At 44.0% G+C, this 21,636-nt stretch overlaps 1 protein-coding gene across 1 annotated transcript in view; it reads right to left on the bottom strand.

Moving 5' to 3' along the window:
- The window catches only part of agpat9l (1-acylglycerol-3-phosphate O-acyltransferase 9, like), a 63,550-nt gene that overhangs the window by 16,560 nt on the left and 25,354 nt on the right, over positions 1–21,636 (bottom strand). Inside the window, exons 5-8 of the mRNA XM_084439273.1 lie at positions 11,737–11,882; positions 10,720–10,794; positions 9,980–10,069; positions 9,524–9,617 (exon numbers count right to left, since the gene is read on the bottom strand). Coding sequence (XP_084295399.1) covers positions 9,524–9,617; positions 9,980–10,069; positions 10,720–10,794; positions 11,737–11,882 — 405 coding nt within the window. The remainder of the gene's footprint in view (positions 1–9,523; positions 9,618–9,979; positions 10,070–10,719; positions 10,795–11,736; positions 11,883–21,636) is intronic.

Below are 21,636 nucleotides of genomic sequence, written 5' to 3'. Positions count from 1 at the left end.
TTTGTAAGGACAGACACCCCTGTTCTGATATCCTCACCAGGACGGGAAGGCCTCACACCTCAAACTTCCCGTCCTGACCTAGACCATTGTTCCTTTGTCTATATTCAAAGTGTACCGCGTTTTCTCTGTATCCCTCGACCACTGTTTGATGTCTGTCACCTTATTATGACGTGTATAGATGGGTTAGCCAACCAAATCTCTGATAGCGTCACATCCTTGTATTGAGCACATATAAGGCTGCGCCAGACGAGCTTTGAACTCACTTCTATTCTGATGAATCACTCTGTGATTTATCCTGAGGTCCTTTTGCAATCGTATTGTTTTTTTAATAAATCTGACTGAACCTTTTTGTGCGAACCTTGGCAAATCCTTTTTTGACTTAAGATCAAAACTTCTTCAACACAACAGCATGTCAGAACACATTAGAAACATGTCAACAGCATGTCAGAACACATTAGAAACATGTCAAAGCACGTCAGAACACATCAGAAACATGTCAACAGCACGCCAGAACACATCAGAAACATGTCAAAGCACGTCAGAACACATCAGAAACAGATCTGAAAACACATCAGAGCACCTTGGAACATGTCAGAACACGTGAAAAAAAAAAACCTTCAGAAAATAAGTCAGAACATGTCAGAACACACTCCCAACAATTCTCTGCAATAGGTGGAAGAGAAGTCCAAAAGATTTTCCATCCCTCATCTTGTTTTATCCATCCCCAGTCGGATGGGCTTGGCATTTGTGGCTGTCGCTTCAATGCCTGTCCCCACACGTATCCAGCCTCATAAGATGCACGTTTGGCATGCTCTTTGAGTGCTGCTTGAGTTGGTGGGATCAGGTTATATGGTCTTTGCTTTCTGGCAAAGAGGTCAAGCCTAGCCTCATTTACAGTTGTGACATACCATACTATACCACTTTATTTATAGAGCACATTTAAAAACAACAAAGTTGACCAAAGTGCTGTACAAGTCAAACAACAATAACACACAAAGAGCACATAGTAAAACATACGCAGTATGTCACATGAAAAAGGACAAGTCTCTTAGGCCATGTCAGGAAAACGCAAAAGAATATAAGTGTGTTTTGAGGCGTGATTTAAACACCTGCAGAGTGGGGGCCTGTCTAACATGCAGAGGCAGCTCGTTCCAGAGCTTAGGGGCTGCCACTGCAAAAGCCCGATCCCCCCTGAGCTTCAGCCTGGATTTGGAGACAACCAGGAGAAGCTGATCAGAGGACCTGAGGGACCTTGAAGGAGCATAGGGTTCCAGTAGTTCTGAGAGGTAGATGGGTGCCAAGCCATTTAGGCACTTAAAGGATTAACATGGTGATTTTCACTTTTTTTGAGTTTGAACGTGCTATTTGCACAATAGGACATTGAAGAAACACAATAAAAACATTAAATATATCCGTTTTGTCGTTTTTGAGAAACTGGAAGCGTAACATTTTCAGTCCAATTTGACTCGGGGTAAAAATACTCCGAATTCGTGACGTTTTTCCCATTGTTGACGTCACCCTAAAGTTTGAAAAACCCTCCTCCACTCCCCTGCACCCGCCTCCAACAGAAACCTGTCTGCGCCGTTTCACCATCTATCGAACACGGTAAGGTAGTTCTGAACCTTTTCTCATCTTGAGAACAATTGAATAGTTGCAGTCTCAATGATGACCACCTCTTATTTTAATATAATTTGTACATTTTATAGGCCTAATTGTATTTGTGGTTGTCATACAAATTGGGAAGTTTTTACCATGATCGTGTCTGATTAGTAGCCAACCTAGCTAATGTTAGATAAACGAACCATAACGTTAGCTGTAATTGGCAACAGTTTTTAAAAAGCTGTCTGATCCAGCTAGCTATCTGTCTTTATCCAGCATGTTGACGTTAGCTAGCCTAATGTTTGGAATGTCAGCTAGCTGTGTTAATTATCCTAGCATGCTAACGTTAGCTCTCAATGCATTTGCTTTTGGTAACGTTAGCCCTCCAGTGCAATGGCAGAAACACAGCGCACCATACTGTACTCTTCCCTGGCATCAAATCTACTTGCACCAGGTGCAAACTGTGCTGTAAGGTTTCCGAAGCGATAGCCTACCATAACTGTTGTGAGCGTGCTTTGTTGTATAGGCCAATACAATAGGCAAAGTTACGAAGTCAAAGGTGGATATAAGTCAGTTTGTCTCCACAAGAATCTCCCGATTATATCTCGCTCAAACTTAATTCGATATAATTTAGACTTACTGATAAATAGCCTATTGTTGTAATTTATGCTGTTTTGCATATGCAAAATATCGATGCTATTACTAATCGCTTTTATAATTTGTCCCCTTTTCTTGTAGCCAGATCACTACATTTCCAATACTGGGACTCGGGAGGTCCAGGTCCCGCGCTTCAGGGCTCTGGAGGTGTGCCGGTCCTGGAGGACAGGTTGCAGCCAATGTCACCTAATGATATTATAAATGTTACAACACCGCCCTGTTTTATGAGAAAGTAGCCTATGTCTTAATTTAATGTCATGTTGTATGCGCAACAATTACCTCGGAAAATAAAGACGTAGTCCTACAGTACCCGTGCGGGTATTTGTCATTTATTTATTCTCACATTTGAACCTGATCAAACACACCTGCTGTGTACTGAATCGTTTGTCCTAAGGTCTTGTATTGCAGCGTTGTGATGCGCATATAGAGGCTATTGTGCTAAAATTATGACTACATTTCAGGGTGGGTGGAGGTGAAGATATTAAGTCAAGTTATGTTCCTTTCATAATTTACAACTCTAAATAATTGTAATTCTGCAAAACATTCTGAAAGTTGTGTAAACCTTATCATCACTGTGGCATCTGCTCCACATAATGTTGATCATCCCAGCACCTCGATCCGACCCAACTTCAGGAAGAATTGCGCATTTTGGGATTAAACAGCTCCAGTAGATATATTCTATTAGAACCAGAGGGCATTACAATAACATTCAAAACGAGATCTATTGACTGCATGACCTGTTAGTCTCCAGACTCCGGAGTAGGCTATACCCCATGACCGCTGCGCTCACGGAGTCGTGGTGCACGGCCCGCTATCTCTCCAAACGCATGCAGTCTCCCACATAATTCGGGGTAGGATAAGTAGGCTACATGTAGGCTACATCCTCTCCCCCTTTCTGTAAAGCGCACATTGTGTTGCCTTTGTATATGAAACAAGCTATAATGATTTAATTGATCTGACTAATAATCAGTTATTGCGGTGGTATTCCACTCAATTCCTTTATATCACCACAACTGACAGATGTTCCCAGAACAGTAACGTTTCAGTGTTCAACTGGCTTTGTTGGACACCTACTAAGATAAATAACGTTAGACTGGTGAACAATGCGGATTTTATGTCGGTTTCACAGCGCAAATGATCTGTCTTCTGGTAAGACCCACAGTTGCAATTATTTGACTAACTAGGTCAATACTGTTCGTAGCTGGCTGAAAGCTAGTCTAATAGCCCAAGCCTCCAAGCTTGCGTGGCCGGCTGCAGGGTGCTTTTCCTCTGTCGCAGGGGAGACGTGTCGTTGTTATACTTTTATCGTACTTTTCCCAAATTGGCCTAATGCAAATTCGAGGATACGGCCTGTTAGGTAGCGTGTATCTTTATAATGTTTGGGGGTTAATATAATATTAAGGACTTTGTAAATGCCCCTGGTTAGCAGCTAGAAAAATGGCTATTGATCTGGCTGTTGCGTGATCTAGCTCTTGTGTTGTTTAGCTCGGAGCGGTGGTAGCTATGGTAACGGGGCACACGCCTGTCAATCATAATGATTCCAGTTGGTCATTTGCTCAGAGAACTGTCAATCAGTTGTTATGAATCACGCCCAGTTTTGAGTGAGTGAACTTTTTGAGTGGCAGATTCAGACCTCTAAAAACATGTTTTAAAAGAATTTGTATGGATGAATTCTGAAATAGTTAAACACATGTGTTTTGTTGTTGCCTAAAGATACCTGGAAAGTGTTATATTGAACCACCATGTTAATCCTTTAAAAGTAAACAGCAAAATTTTAAAATCAATCCTAAAACGCACAGGAAGCCAGTGGAGCGAAGCCAGTACCGGGGTAATGTGCTCTTGCTTACGTGTACCAGTTAGCAGACGAGTGGCAGCGCTCTGGACTAACTGCAGGCGAGAGAGAGAGGCCTGACTGACACCAACATACAAAGCATTGCAGTAATCGAGGCGAGAAGTCATAAAAGCATGTATTACATTTTCAAAAACACAGCGTGATAAAAAAGGTTTGACCTTGGACAGCCTCCTGGGCTGGAAAAAACTCTTTCCTACTACAGCATTAATTTGTTTGTCCATCTTTAGGTCACAGTCAATTTTCACCCCTAAATTAGTGGCAGTTTGTGGCAATTAGTGGCTTCACAAAATGTTTAAAAGGGCCTAGATCAGCAGGAGGAAACACATGGGCATTGCTGGGACCAAACACAATGACTTCGGTTTTACTGTCATTAAAACATAAAAAGTTTAAAGCTAACCATAGCTTTGACATCTTCCAGGCATGCCAACAACAGTTTTAAAGAGTCAGGGTTGTTTTGTTTGAAGGGCAGGTAGATTTGACAATCATCTGCATAACAGTGGAAGGAGACTCCATGTTTCCTGAAAATAGATCCTAGGGGGAGTTGATACAACATAAATAAAATTGGTCCAAGAATAGAGCCCTGGGGCACCCCGCAAGGGAGAGATGCAGTGGCCGATACAGCGTCGCCCAGGCTAACACAAAAGCTTCTCTCTGACAGGTATGACCTGAAAAACTCCAGAGCTGAACCTTTGATGCCAACCCAGTGCTCCAGGCGGGAGAGCAGAATATTGTGATCCACTGTGTCGAAAGCGGCAGTAAGATCCAACAGTACAAAAAAAGAGTCACCAGAGTCCGTAGCCAGAAATATATCATTAAAAATCCTTAGGAGTGCAGTCTCGGTACTGTGCAGCGCTTTATTACCAGACTGGAACACTTCCAAAATACCATGTGTGTTCAGAAACGACATCAGTTGAAGGAGTACAATTTTCTCCAGAACTTTGAAAAGAAACGAGAGCTTGGAGATTGGCCTGAAATTGGAAAGGACAGAGACCTAAGCCAGGTTAGGCTTTTTAATCAGCGGTTGTACCACAGCATGTTTAAATTTACTGGTACATCTCCTGCGAGGCTGGGATTCATAATGTTCTGGACATCTGGTCCTATAGCCCTGCTGGCCTCTTTGACAAGGCGAGGGGGAAGGACATCTAAGGGGGAGCCTGAGGGCTTCATAATGGAAATTATTTCCTCTAGCTGGGAAAGAGACACAGGCTCAAATTGGCTAAAAGTAGCCAGGCAGGTGACAAAAAGAGGGGTCGTGTGTCGGGGTGGAGATGCTGGCTCTGATGTTGGCTACCTTATCAGTAAAAAACTGCATAAAGAGCTCACATGTTTCAGAGGAAGCTTCAAGGCGGACTGGCTGGGGGACATCAAGAATGTCATTAATAGTTTTAAACAGAACCTGAGGCTTGTGGCAGTTGATTAAAATGATATCAGACAAATGTTTCGTTTTTTCAACTTTGACAATTTGCTGATATCTACGCCAGCTGTCCCTCAGAATGTCAAAAGACACATGCAGCTTGTCCTTTTTCCACTGACGTTCAGCCCTCCTGCATTTTCGCCGCGCTTCCCGTGTGCTGTCGTTCAACCAGGGCTCGGGTTTAGGTTTGGAGCGTCTGGTTTTCAGAGGAGCGACAGAGTCCAGGATTTGCAGACAGGTGGAGTCAAACTGAGAGGTTAACTCCTCCGCGTTAACACACACAGGGCTGACTGGGCCGGGTAGAGTAGCGCTGGTAAACGCAGATGAGAAGCGAAGAGCAGTGGAAGGGTTCAACATATGGCAACGACGGGCCGGTGCAGATGGTTTGTCAATATCACATTGGAGAGATACATCAAATAAAACAGGCATATGATCAGAGAAAAATGCACCACAAACTTCGATGTTAAAAACGGATAGACCATAAGATAGGACAAGATCGAGTGTGTGCCCGCGCTCTTGTGTGGGATCAGTCACCGACTGCACAAGATCAAATGAGTCAATAAGATTTAAAAAGTCTCTAGCCAACAGCTTGGAGGGACAGCACACATGTATGTTCATGTCTCCCAGAATTAGAAAGTGGTCATATTTAGGCATTATTTCAGCCAGGAAGTCAGAGAAGTCAGTGATGAAATGCTTGTTGTATTTCGGAGGTCGGTTTATCACCGCACACAGTACAGGGCGAGAGCGACCCAGCTTCTCAGCTCAAAGCTGGAGAATGAGACCGAAGACAGTTGTCTACAGTCAAAGTTTTGCTTATAGACGGTCGCAATCCCCCCTCCACGGCTGGTCGTCCGCGGAACATTCAAATACGTACAGGCAGGCGGCAAGAGTTCGGAAAAGGAGCTTGACTCACCAACGCCCTGCCAAGTCTCAGTGATGCACAAGAAATCCAATTCGCGTGTGATGAAGAAGTCATTTAAAATAAAGGTCTTATTTGCTAGCGATCTAGCATTCACCAGTGCTATCTTTGCGGGAGCCGCAACGTGCCGAACCGTCCGGGGCCCCTCCTCTGCGGAGATGGGGAGAACAGAGGCGGGTAGGCCTATGACACTCCTCGCTGCCGGTGATAGGTACCAGCCAGGCGCCGACAGACTCCAGAGGGCGACGGAAGACACAGTAGCGATGGATGGATCCACATCCGACCAAAGTAGACCCGGGACAAAGCACCAGTGAGGCTTTCAGCTTCGCCAGTCGGCCGCTGCGTTTACCTCGGCGGCTTCTGGCTCGCCTCCGCCGGGGAGGAGGGGCCGCTGCCCGGTAGAGGTAGCAGGCATTCCCGCAAGTAGCGACGGAGAAAAAGTTTTCTGTCCCGGATCAAACTTGACAAGATTTCTGCTAGCAAGCTGGATATCCAGAAGCGCTTGCCGATCATAAATCCGTAGAGACTTGACATTTTTCGTGACAACTGTCAAAATCAGTACAAACACAAACAAAACTGACAGCGGCAGACAGCAAGCCACACACACCAGCGCCATCACTTCCGCTTCCACTCACAAAATCACAATGGGCAAGGTGCAGCATGCCAACGAGGACCTGTCATACATTAGCACAACAAATTTCTCCAAAGCTTGCAGGTCGCTGTCATCCACTGCAGGGGAGCATTCACTGAGTTTTGCAAATGTGTTTGAGACCTCATCACACACGTCCCATGTTTTACAGGCAGACTTCTTTGATTTTCCATGGAAGGCTGACACAAGATTACAACCACTGAATGCATGGAAGAAGAGGATACCAAGTGTTTTCTCATGTTTTCTCTCTTCCTATGGCTGAAACCACCTCATGTACTGGGATCCATCTGGTCTTCTCTCCTTTGCCGAAAGTCACCCACATTTTCTCAAGGCCAAGTTGCATCAAAGAGGGCAACAGAAGTGGCTATGATTACAATGTCTGTGTCAGTGGCATCGATCATCACAGATTTGTGTCCTTCATTCCCTGCATGCTGGGCATGTAGAAAAATACGTGTCTGCTCAACACTATTTTATGCCCCTTAACTGCTCCACAAAGGTGGTGGCCATCTTGAAAATGGCCGCCATCTTGAAATATCAATTGGCTGTGAACAGTTTATGGTCAGGGGACCTATGGAGACTGTTCATGCCCATTTTCATGCTTCGAACACCAACTGAATGATTACATCACTTAACTACTCCACTTAGGTGGTGGCCATCTTGAAAAATGGTCACCATCTTGAAATTTCAAGCGGATGGGACAATATGGGTCAAGGGACCCATGAAGACTACTCATGCCAATTGTCATGCTTGTATCACCAACTAAACAATAACATCACTTAATTGTTCCACTGAGATGGCGGCCATCTTGAAAATGCCCGCCATCTTGAAAATGGCCGCCGTCTTGAAAATGGCCGCCATCTTGAAAATTCAAGTTGGCTCAGACCATTTTCTTGTTAAGTGATCCATGGAGACTGCTCATGTCAATTTTCATGCTTGTATCACCAACTGAAAGATTACGTCATTTATCTGCTCCACTAGTGGCTTTCTTGGATTTTCAAAACTATTGGGCCTCTTGATGATGGCTTACAGCTGCATTGGAGGACATAATTTGCAATGTTTCCATTAAGCACTTGTCTTCTACCATAGTAATACCTACAGTCCATAGCAATTCATTTTGCTATGGGTTCAAATTTTTTTAATTTGTCTGAGGTAGACTTAACCTACTCATTATGTGCTTCCTGCTCTCTGTAGCCTACAGGTTCTGCTGGGCCAAACTTTTTTTTGTTGATGATTCATTTCTGTTAATTAAATTAATGAGTTAATTTATTACTGATTTTGCATAATTGATTGGTCTAATTAACATGTTAAATTGACTTGACTTTGATTGGCCAAAACGTCCAAATAAAATAACGACATATGGAGCCAGAGTGTGCAACACTTTTTCTTATTTTTTATGACCAGTTCTTCAAGTGATCGGCACCTCATAAGACTACCTTGGTATGCGATACCTTTTTGTTATCTATAAGCTTAGGCTTTCATGATTTGCATGCTCTATAGATGTCCGGGACTGCACAACCACCACTGGGCAGCCTTTCACTTTATTTTGTCACCTTTGCTACTTTGAATTACGGCTGTAGGCTACTTTAAGATGTTTATGGCATGAATTGGATTTGAGGATGTAATTGGTGATTTTAAATAGGCCTACTTTATCTTTTGATGCGTATTTGAACGGACTGCATCGATCAATGCAATGACTCCACATTACGCAAGTCTGTTTGTTTGGGACTAATGACAGTAATGTGAGTTTTCTATTTTCTATTTCCAAGTTTTTCAGTTTTACCCTTTTCATCAATTAAACCACGTCTCATTGATTGGGAAGGCATTTAGAGCTGCCGGTCTATTAGCCTACTTATTCAGACTCAGAGGATTACATAACTGTTTATTGAGAAACAATTGATAGGCAGGCTGGGCTATATAAAGAACCACAATGCATGTAGTCTAGATGTATTACATTATGGTTAGGCTATACACTTTATGGTAGACTGCCCTCTCGCTCGCTATAAGCAGGCTACATTGCAGCTGTTTTGTTCATCGCAGAGGCCTATAGCCTACACATGCGCAAACAAAAAACATTTGTGGCAAAGACCTGGGAGAACAAGCTTTTGGTGGGACAACTGTGTGAATGGCTCGAGCCTAGATGGAAGGAACACCTCCGTAGGCCATGTCCAAAGCCTGTTGCCTGCTGGCCTGGCATGTACAGTCTACTACAGCGTTTTCAGTCATTTTTGCGGATCCATGTGAACGCAGGTCCTTATCACAATACTGTTGTGTGAACGCAGAAGTTTTGTAAAACGCAAAAGAAAAACTTCCCCGTTTTGGAAAATGTGTTGTTGTGTAAACAGGGCCTTATGCTCTTGAGTAAATGCAAGCTGTTGGTCTGTGATTAATACATACAAACGGAGCTATCTTTGAGCTGGCACTGTACTCACGCACCATGGCATAGCAACCGTCGTTACAGAGGATGACGATGTCGATTGGAGACGTGTGATTGGCCACACAGATTCCTCCTTTTTTGGGCTTGTTTTCTCTGAAAACACACACACACACACACACACACACATAAATACACACACGCACATGCACACAGAAACACTCAGCAAACGTAGAGTACATCACTGGAGGCCAATATAGGGTTATTGTGTTGAGGTCAGTGAGTTGTCCAGAGTGTGTGAGTGCAGGGCTGACTGACTGATCACCTGTTGTGGTAGTGTGTGTGTGTGTGTGTGTGTGTGTGTGTGTGTGTGTGTGTGTGTGTGAATGTGTGTGTGAGTATGTGTGCGTGAGTGCAGGTACCTGTTGTGGTAGTGGATGGTGTGCGTGTGTGTGTGTGTGTGAGTGTGTGTGTGTGAGTGTGTGCGTGTGCGCGTGCGTGTGCGTGAGTGCAGGTACCTGTTGTGGTAGTGGATGGTGGCTGAAAGGCCTCTGGCACAGATCCTGTAGCACATGATATGAGCCCACTCACTAAGCCAGAACTTCAGCCTGGACACACACACACACACACACACACACACACACACACACACACACACACACACACACACACACACACACACACACACACAGAGATGATAACAGAAAGATACACAGCAACAGCAGGTTTGTGACTGGACACAGCTGATATTCAGGTCACATGTGTTAGTTGATGTTCAGGTGACATATGTTAGTTGATGTTCAGGTCACATGTGTTAGTTGATGTTCAGGTTACATATGTTAGTTGATGTTCAGGTCACGTGTGTCAGTTGATGTTCAGGTCACGTGTTAGCTGATGTTCAGGTCACGTTTGTTAGTTGATGTTCAAGTCACGTGTGTTAGTTGATGTTCAGGTCACATGTTGTTAGTTCATGTTCATGTCACGTATTAGCTGATGTTCATGTCACGTGTTAGCTGATGTTAATGTGACATGTGTTAGTTGATGTTCAGGTCACGTGTTAGTTGATGTTCAGGTCACATGTGTTAGCTGATGTTCAGGTCACATGTGTTAATTGGTGTTTGGGTCATGTGTGTTAGTTGATGTTCAGGTCACGTGTGTTAGTTGATGTTCGGGTCACGTGTGTTATTAGATGTTGGGGTCACGTGTTAGTTGATGTTCAGGTCACATGTGTTAGTCCTATCAGGGCAGCTCACCATACCTCCAGTCAGGGAGAACTCCCACTGCCGAGGTCGCTATGACCAGCCAGGTCAGGCCGATGGTTGCCAAGGTTATCCTGGAGGAGAAAGGAGGGGCTTACTCAAGGCCTGGGAAGGCTCAGATAACAGAGGTAAAATAATGTTGCTATGGTTTCCGGGTTGAACGACATGTTTGGTGTGTGTTAGCCAATCAGCAGGGTGTTTTAATGCACCATCGTTTCTGTTTCAATAAACGTTTTGCTGTGTTTTGTGTGTGTGCGCGTGTGTGTAGTGTGTGTAGTGTGTGTTTTGTGTGTGTGTGCGTGTGTGTAGTGTGTGTTTTGTGTGTGCGCGTGTGTGTAGTATGTGTAGTGTGTGTTTTGTGTGTGTAGCATGTGTTGTGTGTGTGTGCGCGTGCGCGTGTGTGTAGTGTGTGTTTTGTGTGTGTGCACGCGTGTGTGTTTTGTGTGTGTAGTGTGTGTTGTGTGTGCGCGTGTGTGTAGTGTGTGTAGTGGGTGTTTTGTGTGTGCGCACGCGTGTGTGTAGTGTGTGTGTAGTGTGTGTAGTGTGTGTAGTGTGTGTGCGTGTGTGTTTTTTGTGTGTGCACGTGTGAAGGGTGTGTAGTGTGTGTGTAGTGTGTGTGTAGTGTGTGTGTAGTGTGTTTTGTGTGTGTGCGCGTGTGTGTAGTGTGTTTTGTGTGTGTGCGCGTGTGTGTAGTGTGTGTGTAGTGTGTTTTGTGTGTGTGTGTGTAGTGTGTGTGCGCGTGTGTGTTTTGTGTGTGTGCGCGTGTGTGTAGTGTGTGTGCGTGTGTGTGTAGTGTGTGTAGTGTGCTTTGTGTGTGTAGTGTGTGTGCACGTGTGTGTAGTGTGTGTGCGCGTGTGTGTAGTGTGTGTAGTGTGTGTAGTGTGTGTGCGCGTGTGTAGTGTGTGTAGTGTGTGTAGTGTGTGTGTGTAGTGTGTGTAGAGTGTGTAGTGTGTGTGTAGTGTGTGTGCGCGTGTGTGTAGTGTGTGTAGTGTGTGTGTGCGTGTGTGTAGTGTCACCTGAGGGGGGCCAGGATGCAGTAACGTATGAAGACCCCCAGCCCCCAGACCAGGGTCAGCTTCAGGCTGATGTAGTGAAAGTCGTTGTTGGTCCGAGTCAGCAGGTTCCAAGACACCAGCTCCTCAGACGTGAAACGCTGGGTGACCTGGGGGGTCAGAGGTCAAGCAGAGCTCAAACCAGGCCAGGTCCAGCCTGGCTTAGGTGCGAGGCTGACTTGTTTCTGTTCAGGACTGGTAGGACGGAAGCTAGTCATGCCACTGAAATAGCTGTGAATTGAAATGACATGAAATAATGTCTGATAAATTAAGATGGGTCTTGTCACCTGGACACATCAGTTCCAATGCTTCCAATGCTAATCCAGCACAATGAGAGCGGGATAGCCAGTTAGCTCATGAGCTCACAACAACTAGCAGCAGCTTCCATAACATTAATGGTAGCGGTCAGTGGCTAAAGCAGTTACACTGATGATAACATAAAGTCATCCCCACCGGGAACCCCGGTCTCCTGAGTGGGAGTCCAATGCTCTCACCACTACTCTACTTGTGCAGTGGAAATCGGCGGGTGGGTTTTGGTGTCCTTCTTCCAGTCCCTAGTGTGGGTTGGGGTTAGAATAAGGGTTGGGACAGGATCTGATCTATAAGGCAAGGGGTAAAGGTTGGAGTGAAAGGATGAACATGTGGAGGTTTAGGGTATAGTCCCATAAAGTCATCCCCACCGGGTCTTCAACCACGGTCTCCCGGGTGGGAGTCCAATGCTCTCACCACTACTCTACTTGTGCAGTGGAGATCAACGGGTTGATTTTGGTGTCCTTCTTGATTTTGGTGTGCTGGGACTACTGCCTCTTGTGGTGCCAACAGAGAAATGCAGGCCAACATTGTCCGCAGTAACGGAGGGAGGGAGGGAGGGATGGAGGGAGTGATAACCGGACGAACGCTATACTAGGTGCGCTGGCTTACAGCCATGCACAAAAAAGCATCAATGCATTAAGCTCATTCCTCCATCACCACCTAAAGCTGTGCCAGTCAACAGTCAGTCTAATCACTGAAAATAAACCACATGTAGAACAACTGGTGCATCACATCCCATACACAAATTAATTACTATAGGATTTGAAGTGTCCTACTCCTATTGTAATGAGGACTGTCTGTTTATAATGCAGTAGCGTAGCAGTCTTCTCCGACATTGTTATTACTCCCAATTCCTATTAGGCTACTTGGCGTATTAGCCCACCGCTCCAGGTCTTGATTTCGTCTTGATTTGATTTGGTCTTGACTTCCATAAGCTAGAATAATTTTACCTGGCCTACAATGTTAAGTGAATAACGAGCTAGTAAGACCAGTGTCAACGGACCGTAACGTGGACTGTATTTTCATGAGGACTGTAGGGGGCGACGGAGCACTACCAGTATTGCTAAACACGAATGAAAATGAAGCGATATGGCAGAATACAAGACACATTTAAGTCAAAAACAGTCTGAAAGTCAATTTTCGTGCCTTCTTTCACTGAAAGAAGGCGCAAAAATCAAGTTTTATTTGTATGCATAAGCCAGGCTTACCCTGGCTTATAGGAGCAATCGCCACTGGTAGGGGTACCAATAATTTGGAACATTTGGGACAATTTAATTTTTCCTACCAAAACGTAAACCACTATAATTCCACACCAAAACGAAGTCCATCACAAAAGTACGACAACTCGTGCTCAAACACCACAACGCCTTTTATCAAACTGAAAATAGCCCTGCCAGTCCAAACCATCTCTGGGCTACTGTATAACATTGCATTCATAAGCCATCGTTCTGACACCATAATAAGGGGAAGCTTTTGTCATCGGCATGCAACAACAGGTCCTTCTCTCTCACATAGCAGGAAATTCGTACACATTGCCAAAATGATCAATCTGAAATGCATAAAGCTGCAAAGCAGGACTCACCATTTCATTAGGTTTTGCTAGCCGTTAGCCATCTCCGACTCCCCGGGTCTTGAGTTAGCTAGCTAACACTAGCTAGCGTGTTAGCTGGCACTAGCTAACGTTAGCTATCTATCATTAGGCTTCAATTCCTGAACTTAGCTTTAGCTTAGCGTGCAGCCAGGTTATGGGTTACCGTTTACTTCAGATATTACTCTACATTTCAACCAGACATTCCAGTGAAACCAGGTAGTCAAAATAACTTACCTGATATAAAATGGGCACCGCAAACGCGGGCATTTCTGATTATGTCCTCAGTCCAGTTCGTACGCTTAATGGCTTGTAGCCACAGGCAACTCCAGTTCTGAAAAGGCCGGTTTCCTCTTGAAACGAATAAAGTTTGCCACTAGAGCGCCGATTTGTACACCCGTAGCCAGACATCTTGATGGTATATAAAATACAGTCTTTGCACTAAAATACTGCTCGCTCTGAATTTGTCTGTCTCCCCCTGGTACTGTTTCAAGAATGCGCACGCATACTTGTGCTGACTAGGCTGTAAAAGGGTCTATAATTAACAAATATGACACACACTCGTTTATTTATGAGCGGTGGCTCTACCACATAAATTCAATAACTGACATAGAACCACCAGGTAACCGCATTTTTACATAGCTTCTATAGCATCCAGTGACAAAAAATTGTTCACACCACAAGTTGTGAACCCACAAGTATTGTGGGTTTTGAACTCTCAACGTTCAGCATGGTAGACAAGCTCCTTAACCACTAGGCCACAGGAGCTCTTGAAAATCAATGGTGTCATAGTCTTTTTTTTTTTTTAATGTTTTTGGACCACTGCCTCTTGTGGTAGCAACATAGAACTGCAGGTCAACCACGGAAGGGACGCCGAGGGACAACCCGACATTCGCTATTCTTGGTGCGATGGCTTACGCCTCGCACAAAAAGAGGTTTCAGTTCTCTCTGAGAACATGGTATCTTGCCTTGGTCCAGTCCTTGCCTGGTTCAGGACTTATTTAATTGGCCCTTGTTTGTTGCCCTTGGTGACCAAAGATCAGTTCTAGGGCCCTTACGTTTCAGTCTGTATATGTTACCCCTACTCAATGTCATGAGAATTTCTCTGTCACCCCTCAACTACAGCTCAATTGACTATTTGACAGAATGTATTGCTGACAAATGTGTGGATGTCACAGAACCTCCTCCTGTTAAACCAGGACAAAACTGAAGTATTGCTCACTGGTGAAAAAGGTAGAAGAGAGACACTATTGGTGCACTTAAAACACTGTCACTGAATACCAAATGCCAGGCAAGAAACGTTCTCATGCTGGACTCTGATCTTAGCTTTGCGGCTCATATCAAGAATGTGACAAGGACCTCATTTAATCACCTAAGAAACATTGCCAAGGTGAAACCTTTCCTCTCCCAGATTGATACTAAAAGACTAATGCATGCTTTTATTACTAGCAGGTTGGACTATTGTTACGCTCTCCTGTCTAGCCTACCAAAATAAAGCGATTATTCAACTCAGCACGCGTTCTTACAAAGACCAAAAGCACCCTAAGACCACACCAGATATAAAACCGCTACACTGGTTACCTGTCAGTTTTAGAATAGACTTTAAGGCCACTTTCATACCTGAATTTGTTCAGATTCAGGGAATAATATGTTACAATGTTGCACTCGGACCTCAGCTCGAATCGTGTTCACACAGCAGTATGGACAGAGCAAACGATCATGATACGGGTCTGCTCTGGTTCTGGATACGCCCTCAACACCACGCGCTTGTAGACGGACGACTGGATAGGAGAAAGATCTGATCTATCATGACTGGATAGGAGAAAGATCTGATCTATCATGACTGGATAGGAGAAAGATCTGATCTAACATGACTGGATAGGAGAAATATCTGATCTATCATGACTGGATAGATGAAAGATCTGATCTATCATGACTGGATAGTAGAAAGATCTCTGATCTAAGATGAGTGGATAGGTGAGAGTGGGTGCTCCTCTCCACAGCTGTCACCAACCCACTCATGTCTCAATCCACTCATATCACCGATTCCCATGGAGATGTACAGATGTGGGAAGTTAGAAATGTCACATGCTGCAGCATTTCATGTCGCGGTATTTGGCAGGGAAATCCCGTTGGAAATCTCGTGGGATTTCAGACGGGTGTTATTTCGTTTTAGTGATGCACCACCGCCAGGTGGCGTCTTTGAGTAGATTTAGCAGGCTGGGCTCTGTTTTTCTCCTATAGTCTACGAATGAAGCATCATTAAGTTTCACATTCTTTAATTTAAATGCTCTGTTGTAAAGCACTATGAGCTGAATTTATCTGTATGAAAGGTGCTATACAAATAACGTTTAATTGTTATTATTACCTTGTTCTCAAACATGTTTTCGCCATCTGGATGTAATTTAATTATTACGAACACCTATATCTAGGCCTACAGTAGCCTATCTATCTCGGTAACTGACATCGGGTCAAGACGTGGTGGCTGTTTGGTCAAATGCGCAAAATAACAGTATTGTAAATATATTAGTTAGTAAAGATGTGGTGAACGTGGGGGTTTTGCGTTTTGTTTCTGGAACGCATTCAACTGGTAGGCTACTCGTAAACCCCGGAAGTAAATTTGAAGACGGGGCACCAGCTAATGTAGCCAAGTCTGAGCGCAGTAGGCTATATGGCTTCAGCACGATACAAAGAAAAAATAAGCTTGATCGACTTGTGGATCCATACAAAATTGACATAGTCGCCATGAGTAAAGATCACTCATTGCCAATCATATCCGGACATTAACTATCTTGTGCATAGATAGCGGCAGGTTTGACAGTGAGTGCCTTCAAATGCACAATATACACAATATTTTGTTATTTGAATGATCTTGAATATATATATATTCAAGATCATTCAAATAAGAAAATATCGTGTATGTTTTTATTTATTTATACCGGCCGCCAGTCGTTCCATGAACGGCTATAGGGAATGCGTAGTTTCGCGCTGGCTACAGCCTATTATATGCACAGTTTCGCGCTACGTAGGCTATTATAAATAAGTATTATTCATTGGGGGAGCTTGGACTCGCTGGGGACTGGTGGAGAGACGCAGAGCCTCCCCAGACGCGACATCCTCCAGTTGGCTGAAGAGCTGCGCGCTCTGGCCTCCAAACAGCCACCGGCGGCGCCCCTCGCAGTGTCCACAGAAGAATACCCCCACCAAAATACCTGCATGGTGAAGACAAGCTGCAGAACTGTCTACCAATGCATGAAGTGCACCTAGCTGTCTGTGAGAGGCTATAGCAGAGGATATGTGCGAAGTGTATTTGAGCTGCCGCCTCAACCGTGCGTATAAGAGCAGAGCGCATCAACTCGTGTATAGCTACAACTAGTAGCCCATAGCCATTCAAACGGCTTATTGTTTTATTCATATATCAACTAGATAATTCGATAATAATGAGTAGCCTAGTAGGCTTAAATTAATTCAATAGGGCCAAATAAGCCTTAAGTTGTAGCCTAGACTACAGAACAATCACAAGACGCATAGGCCTAGCCTATCGTAAAAAGCGTTCTCATAGGCCTATATTAACTTAGATAATTATTAATTATGCTCAGGTCATAATGTCCGTTGAAAATAATTCCCTCTAAGCAGAATTTGAATTGTATTAAAATAGGCTAAAATTAAATTTCCACATATTCTGATTCCTTCTAGGTCTATATAAAAAAAAACATTTTTTTAATGTGTAGCCTAGGCTATAGGCTTCTGCAATGAACAAAACAGCCACAATGTAGCCTGCTTAGCGAGCGAGAGGGCAGTCTACCATAAAGTGTAGGCTATAGCCTAAACATAATGTAATATATCTAGACTACATGCATTGTGGTATTTCTTTATATAGCCCAGCCTGCAATTGTTTCTCAATAAACAGTTATGTCATCCTCTGAGTCCGAATGTAGGCTAATAGACCGGCAGCTCTAAATGCCTTCCCAATCAATGAGACATGGTTGTAAAAATGATGTTTTATTGATGAAAAGGGTAAAACTTAAAAACATGGAGAGTCATTGCATTGATCGATGCAGTCCGTTCAAATAGGCATCAAAAGATAAAGTAGGCCCATTTAAAATGACCAATTACATCTTCAAATCCCTTCTAATCTTGGCCTTTGATAGGGTTTTTTCCCGCTATACTGCCATTTATATCCGAACATTAACTATCTTGTGCATACAGAGCAATGAAACAATGAAACAAATAGATTTCCTCCCTGTCTGTCTGTGGCATTCATTCGCTACCAGCAAACACTGAAAATACAGGTCCTCAATTTATTTAGATTAGACTAGCCTATCCAACTGGACCACTCCAATGAATGTTGAACGTAGCCTACTTTTATTGTTTAGGTTTCACAGAATCGGCCTACAATGTCCACACATGCATGCGCCATATGACTAGCTCGTCACTCACCAGCGAACCTGGACTAGACTATTGTAACCCCCCCCCCCCCAAAATTCTTTTATATTCAAATAAACTGGATGAACCGGTTTCCTAGCCCTGGATCGTGGGGAGGGGGGTAGCCTGCGTTAGCGGGTGCTTTGCCATGACCGGCCATTGAATTCGCTAGTTTGATTGATAGATGGATTTAACGTCCAAAGTAGATTGTGCAAGTATTGTATAGGCCCATGTGTAAGAGATGAATGGCTGTAACCATGAACTCAGCCAGAGGTAGGCCCTACTGTAGATTATCAGCATTATCACCAGTCTCAATTTATGTCTCAATTTATGTGTTGCCATTCATTTAAACCACCATCTCATCTAGACTACTTCTGTTGCTGCATTTTTACATTTATGCTTTCATGATTTTAGAGCGCAATAAACATTTTCCACGATTCCAATAAGTCCATCCATTCATCCAACTTTGTGCTGAGCGCAGCGCAGGCTGGTAGCCTACTGTCAAGGATCACGACTGATGCACTCCCTTAACACGTCTCGCATTCCCAGACCATCAAGAGAATTTCAATATGAAAAACCTTGGGATTCCAGGAGTCAAGGCCGTTTCAGACGGGGAGCGACATTCCGCCTGCGTTCTCGCTCGGAGCGGGGGACGCACGCGTCCTGCGCGCAGCGGGGAAAGCTGACTACAATTCAGCTCTTGTCGCGGGCGGGCGTGTGCAGCCTAGTTCCATATGAGAACACTCCTCGGTCCAATTCCGTATAGTAGATCAGCCTGTGTACTTTCAACGAATGTATTATTAGACATAATATCATAATAATATATATAGCCTTCAACGACCTCCTTTTTATGTAGGCCTATAGGTTAAGCTATTTGTGTTCATAAGGTAACGTCATTGTACCTATAGCCTATAATCCAATTGACTGGAACCAGGGGGTTTGACAAAAGTTAAGAGGCAAAATAATTTGTCTTGACTTCATTCAAGATGTATCTTTCACATTAAAACTACATACAAAGCTGACCAATAGCATTAGAAAGATCTCTTCGAGAGCTTTCATTTCACCTGTTCATTCTGCCCAAATGTCACTCGCGCACCCCTCTGGTTCTAAGCCCCGCCACGGTCTCCTGTCATTTCTCCCTGGCTTGCAGGCACGACTTGCTCGCACGAAACTTGAAACCTATGTTATCATGTAGCCAGTAGATATGCTAAGAAAATTGCATATGTTTGCATACTAAAACAAGTGAACACAATTTTACAATCGAAAATGCTTATGAGACCATTATTTTACTTATATGGGGCAAAAGTGGTTTCTCTTCCTGCTTCTGCCTAAGCCCTCCACAATACCACAACACAACGGTGTCATGTTTTACCGAAGGAGAAGTGAAGAAGACGGTAGCTAGCAGTAGCTAAAGCAGTTAGCTAATGTTAAGATCATTCCTCCTCCTCCTGCACATCATTAGAATTCCAACCATTTATATGGGATTTATCATTCAACTAAACATGGAACCTGAATACTACCTGATATTTCAACCTGCTGCCATCAGTGATCGGAGCGTCTGCTTGTTTGAGTCATGAATATCTTACGCAGTTACATTCCATGTAGTGTCCCAAAACTGTTAAATCATTCCCCATGTAGTTCACTATGAGTCGCACTCAATACATCCATGGTAATAGGGAATAGGGAGTGAGTGAACCATTTCAAACACATCTCTGGTCATCTCTGTTAGCCATCTTACTCGTCCTGATGCCATGTTCCATATGAGAACACTCAGTTAGCCTAATGTATTAAACTTCTACTTGTCCCGACAGTTAACATATATAGACCCGGCGACAGTTACAGAGATAGAAACTATAAATAGATAGGCTTTGTTCGTAATAATTAAATTACAACCAGACAGAGAACAAGGAGTTTGAGAACGGTAGGCTCATCTAATGTGCGAGATGAGCTACAGCAATGGGTCAATGAGTGGTATTACTGCGCCCCTATGGGCAGGCGAGCGGTGGTGCGGAATGCCGTAAAGCGCCTGTTAGAATACCGCGGGTCAAGTTACATTCTTATGTTCCCACATCTGTAGCAGGGGTCAGACAGAGGTCAAAAACATGCCTTCGTTTGGCTGTGGCTGTGTGCGTGTGTGTGTGTGTCAGTGTTAAATTCGTTGACGAGAACTATGACGAAAACTATTCGTCAACAAAAAATTTTGGGTTATCGTCACGAGACGATAACTAAATAAAAATAAATGTATGATGACAAAAAACTATGACTATATCTATTCACATTTTCGTCAACAAATAAAAACTAGACTAAAATGGTTATGGAGGGACGTTTGGGAAAAGTTCAAATCAGAATGTCGAGGTTCGGGATGTGCGCAGTTGGATGCAATCTACAGGTAGCCTGTGTGTATAGCCTAATTTTGAATAATAACGTTGCTACACCGGCCGGCGGGAAGTCAACTAACAGAATGCGACTGCTGCGCTTGAACTGTTCAGTAAATGACCGCAGTTCAAAAATGTCTTTGTCAACGCTCGCACACACCGGGAGAAAGAGGAGAGCAGACATCTGGAGAAATTTCACATTTGATTCAAAGGAAAATAAAACTATTTGTAAACCGTGTGGGGTGAAGATTACTGGAAAAAATACAACCAACTTAAAGCGACATTTGCAGAACAGTCATCCCGAAATTCACGAGAAGGTAAGCACCCCCCCCACCCCCGGCTAACGTTACTGTATTAGCTAAACCCAAGCTGGTGTGTTTCTGAAATACTTCAAATACAATACAAGCTAAAAGAAACCAGTGTTTCACGTAGGTTTATGGCGGGGGAGAACTGAAGTGTCTGATCATTGCAACGCTAACGTTAGTGGCTAGCTAATGTTAGGCACAGGTTAGCTAACGTTACACTGTGTAGCAACAAGTGGGGCTATGCTTGTGGAGGCTGGCGGGGGTATCTAGCGTTAGCTAGTCTGGGTAAGCTAGCTAAGCAACTACTGCGGCTGTCTGTCATGATTAATGTTATACTGTAGCTAGATAGATAAGACACGAACAGTTAGCTACCTGGCGCCGCCATAGCCCCTCTCCTCCGGTGTGACGTTAGCTAGCCTGTGCCTGATGTTAGCTAGCCTGACTAGCCAACTAGTGCTGACATGAAAATGTTATAGCTTGCTATATCAGGCACAAACACAGTTAGCATCAGACTGGGGGGGGAATGCTCCATTATGAAACTGTGTGTGACTACAGAAATATACATGTAGGATTATAGCCAATTTAATGTTAGACGGGTGAAAGAGGAGCAGAAATATAGACAACCTGGAGCTGCGTGTTTGCTTGAGTGAGCGAGAGAGAAAAATAAGAACTTGACCCCCCCCATTCAACTTCACAGATACAGAAGACATCCAAGGATGGGCCCATTGGGCCTAGTGCAAATAAAGGAAGTGCATCCCAGCAGACTATTGGAACAGCTTTTGTAAGTGCTTCAAAGTACAAAAGTGACTCTAAAGAACAACAGACCAAAGAGGAGGCCATAGCAAAATGGATTGGGCGC

Source organism: Borostomias antarcticus (genome assembly GCF_949987555.1).
Source record: "Borostomias antarcticus genome assembly, chromosome: 6".
NCBI classification, from domain to species: Eukaryota; Metazoa; Chordata; class Actinopteri; order Stomiiformes; family Stomiidae; genus Borostomias; species Borostomias antarcticus.
The sequence above is the reverse complement of the archived record's forward strand: the minus strand, read 5'-3'. Positions and strand labels throughout refer to the sequence as shown.